General features: G+C 33.7%; 1 protein-coding gene across 1 annotated transcript in view; it reads right to left on the bottom strand.

The window, feature by feature from the left end:
- Positions 1–4,025: 4,025 nt before the first annotated feature.
- The window catches only part of MATR3 (matrin 3), a 17,341-nt gene continuing 8,069 nt past the window's right edge, over positions 4,026–13,297 (bottom strand). The window contains exons 5-14 of the mRNA XM_042780701.1: positions 13,275–13,297; positions 12,637–12,762; positions 11,294–11,419; positions 10,958–11,125; positions 9,995–10,126; positions 9,300–9,343; positions 8,841–9,204; positions 7,186–7,552; positions 6,552–6,673; positions 4,026–4,076 (exon numbers count right to left, since the gene is read on the bottom strand). Of these exons, the coding sequence (XP_042636635.1) occupies positions 4,026–4,076; positions 6,552–6,673; positions 7,186–7,552; positions 8,841–9,204; positions 9,300–9,343; positions 9,995–10,126; positions 10,958–11,125; positions 11,294–11,419; positions 12,637–12,762; positions 13,275–13,297 (1,523 nt within the window). The remainder of the gene's footprint in view (positions 4,077–6,551; positions 6,674–7,185; positions 7,553–8,840; positions 9,205–9,299; positions 9,344–9,994; positions 10,127–10,957; positions 11,126–11,293; positions 11,420–12,636; positions 12,763–13,274) is intronic.

Here is a 13,297-nt window from a genome sequence, read left to right as displayed (position 1 = left end):
ATATGCAACATGGCAGTAACTAGCATTACCTTTAAAGTAACCTATGAGGCTTTAAAACTGACCTAATACCAAAAGGGGTACAATGTAAACCCAGTTGAGCACGCAAGCTAGTAACTGTATCTAGGAAATACGGAGATGTGGAATTAAAAGCAGATCGCTTATGAGCAGAAGCAACAGAAAAAGGAATTAGGTATATCATTAAAGTCTCACTAACCACTTCAGCAATAATCAACTTAAACAGGAAATCCCTTCCCACAAGCCTTTCAGAAAAACAAGGCAAAAACGTGGGCTTATCGTTATGCAGGAGGCCCTGTGGGTGATGCACCTAACTTGTTTAGCTCTGAAATTAAGTTTTGAGTCCATCAGATGCACCTTTCTTAAAGGGCTCCAAAATATCCTCCTGAGGTGGTAAGACTGACTTTCATTGGCTTGTCTATTATACCCAATAAATCAAACCACCACCAAGTCAATTCTTACAGCAACCCCCCCCCCCACACACACACACAGAATTTCTAAGGCAGTATTTCTTTACAGTAGATTGTCCCATCTTCCTTCCTCAGAGCAGCTGATGGTGGGTTGGACATGCCAACCTCCTGGTTAGTAGTCAAATACCCGAGGCACTGCACCGCCAGAACTCCCTGTTATACCTAATTAACTATTCTGCCTTCAGTTTCTTCACACTGTCATGCTATTTTTGACTTTAGTATTCTTAAAGTTGTATAAAAATCTATTAACTTTCTAAAGCTAATTTTAAGTGCAAGTAAAGGCCAGGGCTAAAACCTCTTAGCTAAATCCTTCACTGAGAATATTAATGTTTTATTCTTTAAAAAATCCTATTACTTCCTTATAGTCCTTACCCAAAATTTTAAAAATTTCACCTAATACTTTGATTCTTGTGTATATCACTCTTATCTAATTACTAGTGCTCCAACTGAGCTCTAGAGCCAGTTTCAACTACAAAATATTATCAAGCAACAGGCGGGATGAACCCAAGTGGTAACGTGACATTTCCCTTCTGCCATTCACTTGAAACTGGTTATCAACCTTTTTTATGAAATCCTGACTACTGATAAAGGTCTTCAGTAGAAACAACAAAAAGGAAATCTGGTGATGCAAAACTGCTAATTGACTTCATTAACACTCTTCTGCAGCTCAAGTAAAGCAATCATTCTCAGAGTGCCTCTATTCTTGACATCACACCTAGTAATGTGCTGAAATTGCCATTTCTCAGAACCCATCTCAAATCTAGTAAATTAGAAATTCTAGGACTGGGGCCCAACAATGTTTAGCAGACTTTTCAGGCTAATTTTGATAAACGCCAACATTTCAACACTAAGGGCCTAAACAGAAAAGAATTCATTCAATCACTTGTGCTATAGTGCTGATTCTAAGAATCTTGGCCTTATCCCAGACATCCAAAGCAGCACTTAAATCGCCATGGAGTTTTCCAGAAAGCATGATGCTCATCTTTTTACCCTTAAAGGACGTAAAGTTTTAACGTTAGCTCAACAATTTTATTTCCTGCCAGCAAATACAAACTCAAAACTCCTAACTACTCAACACCTGAGTTTTCAGATACATTAAGTCATTTTCTGTGACAGTCACAGAGATCAACAGAGGTGAATTTCCAGAGCTGTTCCTAGTCCCAACACAACTTACCTTAAATAGTTCAGATTCAACCACCTTTTTCTACTGTTTTCTGATTAAACAAATTCAGTGTCCGCAGATTTTATCACGAGCTTCTTTTGTCAGTTTTAACATGCTACTGTGGGTATTTTTCTCAAGTGTCACCAGAAATTATGAAGTTATGCAAAAAATATACTACTCTTCTCTGATAACCTAATTACCTACCATAATATTTAGTACTGTTTATTTTCCACTACTACCCTACCACCCTAAAAAGGAGTAGGGTAAGGGAAGAACCTCTCTTTAGAACTGAGAGAACAGAATTTATCTTTTTTACTGTTTAACATGTGAGAGGTCTGGCTTAATCTGTGGCACAGCTGTTACTGATTATATGTATTAACTAGCAGTTTGTTTATGGAAAGTCCAGCTTTTAAAATATTAAATAATGACATTAAACTAAACCAAGTTTTCTTTTCTTGGTACATTAAATAGAGCTTAAGAAAGGAGCTCTGGTGGCATAGTGCCTTAGGCATTTGCTAACCTGAAGGTTGGTGGTTCAAACTCACCAGCCACTTCATGGAATCAAGACTGGGCAACCTAATTCCGAAAAGATTCACCACCTCAAAACCCAAAGGGGGTCACTATAAGTCAGAATAGACTCGATGGCGAGTTTGGTTTGGCTTTTGGAGAGCTTAACAAAAAAAACTATCAACAGGAAAAAAAGGACTTCACTGTACATATAAGCTTTCTGTAACTGCTGTTAGTTAAAATTTGGAATTAAACAAAAGTGGATGATTAGTAAAGTTTAAAATTAAATCGAAGAAAAATACTGGCAAGGATTTTTTGTGCATGTTACATTAAAATGATGTCATCTTTTCCCTTGATGGGAAAGATCATAAAATTTTATCCAACTATTTAAAATATTCTCAAATACTTTTGAAAATAAGAGTATTTATCAATTCTATTAAAAATAACCATTTGTTTGCTGACAATAGATAATCCCACACACAATGATTTTGAAAGGCTAGCACAACTTGATTCTTGATATTACTAAGTTATTTCCAAATTTACTGTTAAACATGTTTAAACATACGCTTTTGCTGTTTCTTTACCCCTTAGCATTTTATACTCACAAAGTTTTAAAAAACCCATGTTAAGTCTCAATTTTAGTTATGCAACAGGAACAAGAAATCCACTAGCACCAAAAAGTTTAAAACTCAAGTCTTTAGTAGCAGTCTTTAGCACACTCACTCTAGATTAAACAACAACAAAAAAATGTAGCAATTTGTTAAAGCATGCACAAAACTACAACAAGAATAAAAACCACACCTGACAAATATATTGGTTACATTCCAAACATGTATAACCAATGAACATGTCCTAGGCTTTTTTTTTTTATTGGTATTCACTTCAGTAACTTGAAACCACAGATATAAGCAGTATATAAGCGAGAGTTTACAAGTAAACACAGAGTATACATGCAAATTTCTGTTCACAAAAGGTCACATGTGCAGGTATATGAATTAGAAGCGTGCATCTAGAATTACGGTTGAACTGTTTTTAAAAGGAGAAATGTAAAATTACATCTTGAAAATATGAAGGGATGGTCTACACACTTCAAAAATCAAGTGGTGCTTATACCAGAGATGTAAGACAGCTATAGGATTCAAGTGACAAGCAGTAAGATCTCAAGAAATTAATACTGGTCAAAGAGAACAGGAATATTTTTACATTTCACTGAAAATACATTGACTACTAGAATACGAAGTCTAGCAGGAACTTAGGGAAAAAAATTACAAAATCTAAAGCCAATTACTTAATATTTCTTATTACCTAAACAACAGCATAACATTAAAAGAAAACTGCACCTGCATCCTAATTGCCAATTGCATTAATGAAGTTCTCAAAAAAAAAAAAAAAAAGAAATGCAACCAAAAAAACCTTTTAACTCCAAATGAAAAGTCTGCAAGGCTCAGATTAAAATGTGGAATGTTTCAAATGAAAGTAATAAAAATACAATTGGTTTTGTACTTTATTGAATGGAATCAAAAGTTGTTGACATTTCTTTGAAGCTTGGAACTAAATTTCATTTCTCTGAATGTTTCTACGTACTTTTTCTTAGTGGTGCAAGTTATCTTAAGTAGTTTAGACATCAGTCACTACAAAGTACTTGTCTGTTGCCATTCTGATAAAACAAAAACTATTCATCATTAACTTAACTGTGTATTTTTGCTATAACATTTAAACACATGAAGAGACAACTAGTATTATTTCACTAAAACAAAAGAGTACAATATTTTTCTTCTAACTATCAGTACTGTATTTAAAAAAGGTTAACATTAAAAACAAAACAAAAAAAAACATTATTTTCTTTGAAATCATTAAGCTTCTTGCAAATCTTAAGCTTCCTTCTTCTGTCTGCGCTCTTCTGCTAATTTATTCAGAAATTTCTGAAAAGTGAAAAAGAAAAAAGATTACAGTGATTTAAGTCACCTAAGAGAAACATAACAAATGGATTCTAGGGATCTATTTTCAAAAATAAAATACTGTATCTAAGTTTAGGGAGTTAAGCGTAATTTAACATATAACCTTATCAATATTTTCAAGAATGAATTATCTTATTTGTCAGTGTACAAAACTAAACCAGTTCTGAAGACATCACAACAAGGCATGAAAAGTGACAAAAAGATGAAAACCCAGTACTTTCAACAGATGATTAATCTTAATTTTAGAGATGAGAAAACAAAGACCATAGTCACACAAAAGAACTGGTGCTATTTAAAAGCATAGTTCAAGTAAAATGACAAATCCATTCAGTGTTCTATCAAACTAAGGACTGCCAAACATATTTTTTAGGATTTATTTTTGTCAAACATATTTTTACAAGGGTCAGATGTGAGTACTTTAGGCTGGTGAGCTACTATGTCTCTGTTTCAACCACACAATTTTGGTTTTATAGCACTGAAGCAGCCACAGACAATACATAAATTTATGATAGCTGTGTTCCATAACACTATTTACAAAAGCAGGGAGTTGGACCACAAAGTGTAGCTTGCCCACCCTGCATTAGACTCGTGGCTTTCAATATGGAGTTGCTATATAGAAAAGACCTGTTGAAGACACTAATGAAATTATGAAAGATATAGTCAAGAAATTTAATCTAAAACATCAGATATTTCTTTGTTTCTGGTTGGTATCTATCAAACTCTGCAGTTATTACATTGATGAGACAGTTACGAATCATTAAAAGAAATGAAAACCAAATTAAAAGTCTGGGGGCCAAAAATTTGCCTTGGCCATTTGACTCTGGTTTCTGAAAATAATACAATCAATCAAAATGCTCTTATTTTCCAAAATAGCCAGCCAAATAAGGGCTACACAGGCCCCCTAACTGGCAAACTAACTGCAGGAAGAGTCCAAATACAGCCATCTATGTTCACTGAAGTCCCAGTAATTAGGGGACTTAGGACCTGGGCCTTGGGTATGCTCTCTCTGGGTCTTCCTGTACAGGTGAGAAGATACAAGCCTGGAAGTTGGGGACAGGGAGAACATCCCTGGGGACAATGGAGGCCCCATCGTGGGCCAGGAACTCTGTATACTCTATCCTTTCTGGTTATAATAAGCAGATAACTAAATCTAGTTAATAATCTCTTTGAGATTGGTGAGTCATTCTAGCGAATTATTGAATCCACGGGGGACTGACTATGAGACCCAGCAGAGGGTGACATTTACCTATTTAGCAGGGTTGTGTGGACAGAGTCCTTACTTGTGAAGACTCAACTATGATTAGAGAGAGTGCCATGTAGGTAGCCTGATGTCATAATGAAGTGGGAAAGCAGGGATATTAAGTTCTTAATAATTTGGAAATGAGTCTTATATGTTGGCTATTATTCATTCAAGATCACTGATCATCTACTAGTTAAGATATTGTTTATATTATAGAAATAATTCCTAAACGAAATGGATAAAAGTTTCTTCAAAATAGAAGGAAATAACCAAGTGAGCCATCTTCAATATACCGTATCTAATTACAGAGTTTTGTTTGTAAATTATCAAGGACCTAGAGATTTCTTTCATTTTGCAATACTCTTTTAGGTAATTAACATATAGTTTCTGCCTCAAATAGCTTACGATCAGAGGAAATAAATAATCATCACCCTCCCCCCATATCCGTAACAGTAAAAGACAGCTAAAAGCAAAAGTGTTAAGAGTCAAAAGCTGGAGTAACTTTCTAAACTTAGGCCTGTCTTTCTCTACCTAGTCGATACTGTGGACCATGTCTGATGAATGAATACTATAGTAGCTTTGTATTATACAGAAGTGTAAAAAACCAAGCCAACTGCAACATGAGATCTTTAAATCCTATTTTCAAGCCATTCCTCCATTAAGGAAGCCATCACCTAAAAAAATTTCAAAATAGCCAAGCCAGATTTTGTTATTCAATTATGTTATTTTATCTCTAAATCCTGTTGAAATAATAAAAAGTAATGGAAGTGTCATTATTAATAATTTAAACTATAAAGTATTAAATATGAAGGGACACGACACTTTACAAAGCTAAAATGGTTCTTTTATTATTCCATTTGGCTTTTATCCTTCCAACATCTTAAATTATAGACACAGATCTACAACCCATTTGCAAATACGTCAATGACTGTAATTCTAAGAATTTATAAAATGGTTAGAAATTACCAAATTATCATTATTTAAGTATGAAAAGAGGTTCAACAGATTCAATAGCCAGTTTTGAAATGGCTTCTAGGACTGATTAAAGGACCATCAATAAAGACAGCTAAACGTTATCTCCAGGATAATGCACTGTGGCTGGTTCCATAGAGGGTACTACACACATTTTGCTTATATATGCCACTTATTTTCTTTCATTCATGATTTGTAAAAACCTCTCCTTTTAGATTCAGCCTTACCTTTAATTTCTGATAATGAGGAAGGCTGCTGCAATGAGTATTCTTTGCAACGTCTTCATTTGTATAAAAGAGTGAACACAGCTTACAGTAAAACCCTGTTTTAGGTATCACATAGTCTATACCTAAAAACACAAACATATATTCTTATAATTAAGGTAACTCAAGATTTTAATTAGTATTCTCAAATCTTTTTTCCTGCCAGGGTAATACGAATATTAAAAACACATTTGTGAGAAGTCCAATATGACCTAAGGTAAAAAACCAAAACAAAATAAAACTCATGACACTAATAGCTGTGTTTGTATTCAACTGATGTTTAAAGTCCCTCCTAATTACACTATTAGAAAGACAGAAACATAACAGAAAAAACAAAGCAATGCTAAATTTTCAGAAACGTTTATGAAGAGAAAGAAAAAGGTAACATATTGTGGGTATGATAACATAATACAGGATCAGGAAACATGGCCAAGAGGGAAAGATAGAAAATATTAATTAAGGTTTACAAATTGTTTACAAGGAAATAAAGCAAATTGAAAATCCTATTGGAGCTTTTCAAGACCAATTTTAAAATCACGTGTTAATAAGGGTTGGTCTGTGGGGGAGAAAGGAAGAAGAACAAAGCCTTAAATCTCACCAACAGGAACATTGGGCTGGTATGGTCCAATTCTATACTCATCTGGGATTGTATAGTCCTCCTTGTTTTCATCACTTTGGCCATCTGCATTTTCACTTGTATCTTTGTTGGGGTCATCAGCATTCTCAGCAGATTCAGCTCCTGTCTCTGTACTTTCCTCATTTTTAATTCCATTTTCCAACGCTGCTTCGTTTTCTTGATCAAGTTCCTCGATCTTGTCCACCTTAATTTCAACCAAACCATCATAATTTTTGTCACCAGATTTAAATGCCATGCCCGATTTACGAAGTTTCTGAAGTTCCGAATCTTCCTCATCACCAACCTCATCTAGAGTGACAAAACCTTCCATACTCCCTGGGAAACGACGCTGTTAAGAAAGACAAATTTACTCTGCAACAATTATCCTGCAGCATCCCTTCTGTTTGTATTACTTGAAGGGAAAGGGATAGCGTCTTTGTCTTTAGTCATCCTCTCAAAAAAATTGTTTTTTTTTCCTCCCCCCAAACTACTAATGGCTCTTTTAGCAATTTAGCTTGTTTTAAAATCTAAATAACGGAAGGCCTGCTTCACACAAAGAGCAGAAAACTGATACAAGAATATTCATATTCCTCACTTCTGAGTAGAAATAGTCCTAGAAAATTTGTCAAAGGACTACTTTGATAATGGTAGTTTGGTGATGTTCTCTGCAAGCAAATACCTCATGATACAACAGAACTTTTGTTTACAACAGTCTAAAATAGTGCAGTGGTTAAGAAATCAAGCTCTTAAGCCTGACTGTGTAGGCTTAAATTTTGGCTCTGCAATTTAGAAGATGTACCTAGGACAAATTATTGAACATCTCTCTGTGCCTTAATTAACGGTTCTGCCACAGGAATAAATAGTAACATAAGAGTTGTTACTAAGAATTAAACAGTTTAGAAAATTTTACAGCTATCAGCTCTTAAGAGTATCAACTTACGCTGAAGTAATTATCCACGCCAGTTTGTAGAATACTTTATATAAAGTTATCTGACCAGGCTGTCAAAGCCTGCAGGGTAAATATTAGTTTCCCAATGGTTGAATGTTGCTTACGAGAAACCAATGGAAAAAGAATGACAGAAACTTCCTTACAGTATACATTTCAAGAGTCATTCAACATAGAATTCCTCAAAAACATTTTAATGTTCTGATACTTAAATAATCAATACTTGAGCATTTCACTATTCTTTTATATGTATATTCATCTTGCAGGCTGTCTTATGTGACATACATCCTAGTAAAGTTTTAAAAGTTACAAATATCTAACCAAGCTAACAATTTTTCAATTTGGAAAATTCTTGGACTTCAAGAATTTTTGAGTAAGTGGCAAACTGTTTTTAAGTCATCTTGGGCCAGTTAATATACTATAAAGTCATACCCCATCATACATCTATGTCTTTCTCCTTTATTACTAAAAAGTTTCTCTTGAAAGTTGATTTTCCTTTTAAATCTATATAATGCAGAATTTAGACTCAACTATTTATATATAGCTTGTAACTGATAAGGTTTTTCCTGATTAACTTTCCTTAATCTAATTCTGCTCAGGTAAATATGTTCCAAATTTTTAGCATACGAAAATATAGATCATTTTTCTGATCTAGTTTATTACTAAAAACTGGTCAGTATAAAATCTTTACCTTTTTAAGCTTTTTCTTTGCTGCTGCACTTGCATCTTTCTTCACAGCTTTGTCTGAAGGCTCCTTTTTTCCATCAGAAGCCACATCACCTAAATTAGCAAGATCAGTCTCATCTCCCACTGAACTGCCACTTTCTAATAGTGCTGCTGCTTCTTCTTCATCTACAAGTAGTTCATCTTCAGATTCAAGAAGCATGTTAGGTTCTTGCTCTGCCTGATCATCCTTTGTATCTTTCTCACCATCTTCACCTGACTTCTCTTCTTGTTCTTTCCCTTCAGCTGTACTTTCAGTCTTCTGGGAACCATCAGTTTTGGATTTCTTATCACTTGGAGATTCTTTGCCATCTGGAGAATAAGATCTTTTTCTGAAATGAGAAAGATACACAAGTGATTTCCCTGGGTTGTTAAAATAAAATGAGAAATGTAACAGTGTATATAAACACACATAAAAGGAAATTACCGGGATTTATCTTTTTTTAGTAAGTCAATGCCTCTGTTGGGAATCTAAAAGACAAAAGATTTGCTCAAATTAAATAAATGTATTGAAATATATTCACTTACAGAAAATATCATAAATTAATTAAAAATTGGTAACCATCCCTTAAAAGAATGAATTTAGAAGAATTTAAAGCAAAAATCTATAAAGAATCAGCTAATTTTTGATTTGATACATCTCCCACAATATGAAATCTTCTAAGATGGTGTACAATTAGACAAGTATAAAATAGAAGCTATTTAGCATTTAGTGAAAGAAAAAATTTCAATTGCTTAGAATTATAAATATTCTGATTTACTTGCTAACAGCCAGTTTTTCAAGAATGACCAGGAGACTATAATATAAACTCAGCGTACTCAATTCCTGTATGACTATAACCAAATAATTTTAACTGCCAACAGTCACAAGTTCATCACTATCATCATTCCAACAGAGTTTACAAGCATTTATGGTAGAACTCTGTTCAAGCAAAACTTTAAAGCACGTAAAAGTAATGAGAAGTTTTCTTTATAGAACCCATCACAATTTCTGCTACTAGAGAAATACAGAAAAAAGGTGTTCCTTCAACAACTATATCCTAAATTTTTAGCATACGAAAATATAGTCACTTGAAATCTACTAAAACAAGCTTTAATGGTGACAAATAAATCACTACATACCCTCAGTACCAGTTTTTTATATTTCTCAGACAAGTCAACCTTCACACATCTTCCCTGAAACCAAAGAGCCTTTTTCAAACATTGATCAACCATTGCCATTGCATCTTCTCTTGTCTCCATCTCAATAAAGGCCTAAAAAAATAGGGAAGGACATTTTCTTCAGACTTTCATAAAACTTCATGTTTGTTATACTTCTATCCATGTTAGGAAAATCTAGTCTTCACACAGAGTTGCTGGGTAAGGGTTAAACATCTCTCAATTAACTAAGAAAAACCTGCCAGATTTAAAAAATGCCAAAGAATCACTGTAGCACCAATTATTATAATATGTGGTGTTTCTGCAAAAATGTAATAAAGTAATGCACTTAGAAGATTTTAATCAAAAACATTACAAGAAAATAAGTCTGGAAGGATACAAACTTAGACTGTTTATTTGTAAGAAAGGTGTTTCTGGGGGGAAAAAACTCTAAATTAAAAAATTAAAGATGTCATCTCCACTCTCAATTTTTAAAATGAGAAACAGCAGTTCACCCAGTTCAATACATAAGAATCTGTTAAGTCTGTAACATTCATAGTGCTAGTGTAATTATAAATTGGTACAAATTTCTGTTAAGAGCAATTCAGAAATTATCAAAGTTAGGACTTTAAAATACCCAGATCCAAAATGGCAATTCTGTAATTTAATCCTGCAATTATATGCATACAAATATGCAAAAATCCACACAGTACAAGAGAAAGGTTATTTATGTTCTATTTTATACCTTTCAGTATTCATGGTACATCTGACCCTGAACATCTACTGTAACTCAAAAAATTCACCATCCATCAACTGTATGTCTTTGAATAGTGGTAACAGAGAAACTCCTTCACACTACTTTCCTCACTGAAATAAGATATACTGAAAAATTTTAAGGCACTTTGTAGAGTAATCTTTTTCAAAAACACTCTCTCTATATGTATTTACCTGACTTTTCATCCTCATCAATATGTAATTCTTTATCTTCCCGTAGGGCTCAGCAAGTTTGAGGACCGCGCTGTCAGAGTAACCAGAATGGGGTAAATTGCTGAGATGTATCACACGTCCAAGTTCTTGCTTTTGATCGAACTTCTGATCGGGCTTTCCTTCAGGTTTCTTCATTTGAAAAACAAAAGAACATAAAAAGTTAAACATTAGAAGATACACTATTATTTGAAGTCAGTAATGAAGAATATCTAATTATTAGCAATTTTAAATAGCAAATAAATATTAAAATAGCAGGTCAAGTAGAAGCTAGAAAAAAAAAAGGATATTCTAATTTACCTTTATTCTTTTATACTTCTGTGATAAATGAACTCTCACTGGTTTGCCAAATACTAATGCTGGTGTAGTTGTATAATAATCCACTGCAGCCTGAGCATCTTCTGTGGTTGCCATTTCAATAAATGCCTAAAATTACAGAAATATAATTTCTAAAAATAACACTGGTCAGAGTCTTTACAGATTTACTTAATTATTAAAAGAAAATATTTTCAAGAATTAACCAGTCACGAAGCAAAATATGAACTCCTGTATGGAAAATGAATTTGCTCTGTAAACTTTCACCCAAATCACAATTAAAACAAAAACCTATGGATCCTAACAACAAGAATTGACCATCATGATTTCATCTTTCTGTGTTTTTTTTGAGATGAAATTCACATAGCATTAAATTAACCATTTTAAAGCATATGTAATTCAGTGGCATTTAGTATATCCACAATGTTGTAAAATCATCACACCTCATTTTCATTACCCTCAAAGGAGATCCAGTACCCATTAAGCAGTCACTCCCATCCTCCTGCCCAAGTCCCTGCCAACACTAATCTGCATTCTGTCTCCACAGATTTACTTATGGGGGATATTTTATATAAATGGACTCACACAAAATACAAAAAAACATTGACAATTTGATATTTATTAAAAATTCATGTTAGATTATATCACCATGCTACTACTAAGTTAATTCATTACTGAATTTGAAAAAATAAGTTGGCACCGTTTTGGCAGAAGTCTGAAATGGCGTTCCAAACAATTTTCTTTTTTCTCCCCTTACAGAAGCACTATAATGACAATTTTTGCTTAAAGATTACAATTTATAAAGTTACTAATAATCCATTAGTATGTAGCTGCCTTCAAGGTGGCCCCTCAACTCATGGTGACCCCATGCATAAGGGACTGACATGCCTGGTTCTGCAATATCTTCATGACTGGTTGTGGATCTAATCATTGTGAGCCATAGGATTTTTTCACTGGCTGATTTTCAGAAACAGATCATCATGCTTTTTTTCATATTGTACTCTAGTCTGGAAGCTCAACTTAAACCTGTTCAGCATCATAGCAAATGTAAGCCTCCACTGACAGATAAGTTTAACACTGCATGAAGGGCACTGACCAAGAATTGAACTCTGGTCTCCAACATGGAAGATGAGAATTCTATGACTGGATACCCTCAATCCATTAGTACTAGAAATTAATTATCATTGACTGTAGCTCTTACATTTCAGAGTGATGATTTAAAATTAAATCAACGAGTTTCTTAAGATTAACACTGTGTTTCTAATATAGAATCATTTAACTTTAGAAAATGTTAGTGGTATAAACAATATGCTAATTTCAATTCATACCTCATTAATTTTATTCAGAATGAGATGATTTGAAATGACTCCAAATGGTTCCACCAGCTGTAACAGTTGGTATCTCAAGTTTTTCCCTCGCTGAAAATCCATGATGTGAACAACTCGGCTAGTTTCCTATCAGTTAGGAAAAACAAGTCAGTATTATCTCTTAAAATAGGAAACAGGTTTATGTCTTAGAATTTTAGAATGTGTAATTAACCAAAATAGTATTTCAAACAATTAACTCTTAACATTCCAGAGAATTTAAAAACTATACAGCAAATCAAGTATCACTGGGGTAAATTTCTCTTGTGTCTACAAATAGTTACGCTAGCTCAAAGTTTCAGAAAACAGTCTCTACACCGACTTTAAATGGAACAGTTACATATTTACATATTAAAGTTCCTAAACACATGAATGAAAGGTGTTATTCTCCACACTGTGGGCACATGAAAACATTAACACTGATCAAAGACATATAAAAAGCTTGGGGTTTTCAAATGATCAAAGTGCAGTGATTTTACAATGATAGTAACTTTCCTGTAACAAGGATTGTGAAAACAGATTCATCAGCAAAGATTTAAGTCAAATCACAGTCCCTAATCTAAACAAGTAAACAGAGTAAAAGTGAGAGCTATGTTACTAACCACTCTGCCCTTCTGCATGTGTC

This window comes from Orycteropus afer, unplaced genomic scaffold (assembly GCF_000298275.1).
Source record: "Orycteropus afer afer isolate SDZICR_OR568_19922 unplaced genomic scaffold, OryAfe1.0 scaffold00056, whole genome shotgun sequence".
NCBI classification, from domain to species: domain Eukaryota; kingdom Metazoa; phylum Chordata; class Mammalia; order Tubulidentata; family Orycteropodidae; genus Orycteropus; species Orycteropus afer.
The sequence above is the reverse complement of the archived record's forward strand: the minus strand, read 5'-3'. Positions and strand labels throughout refer to the sequence as shown.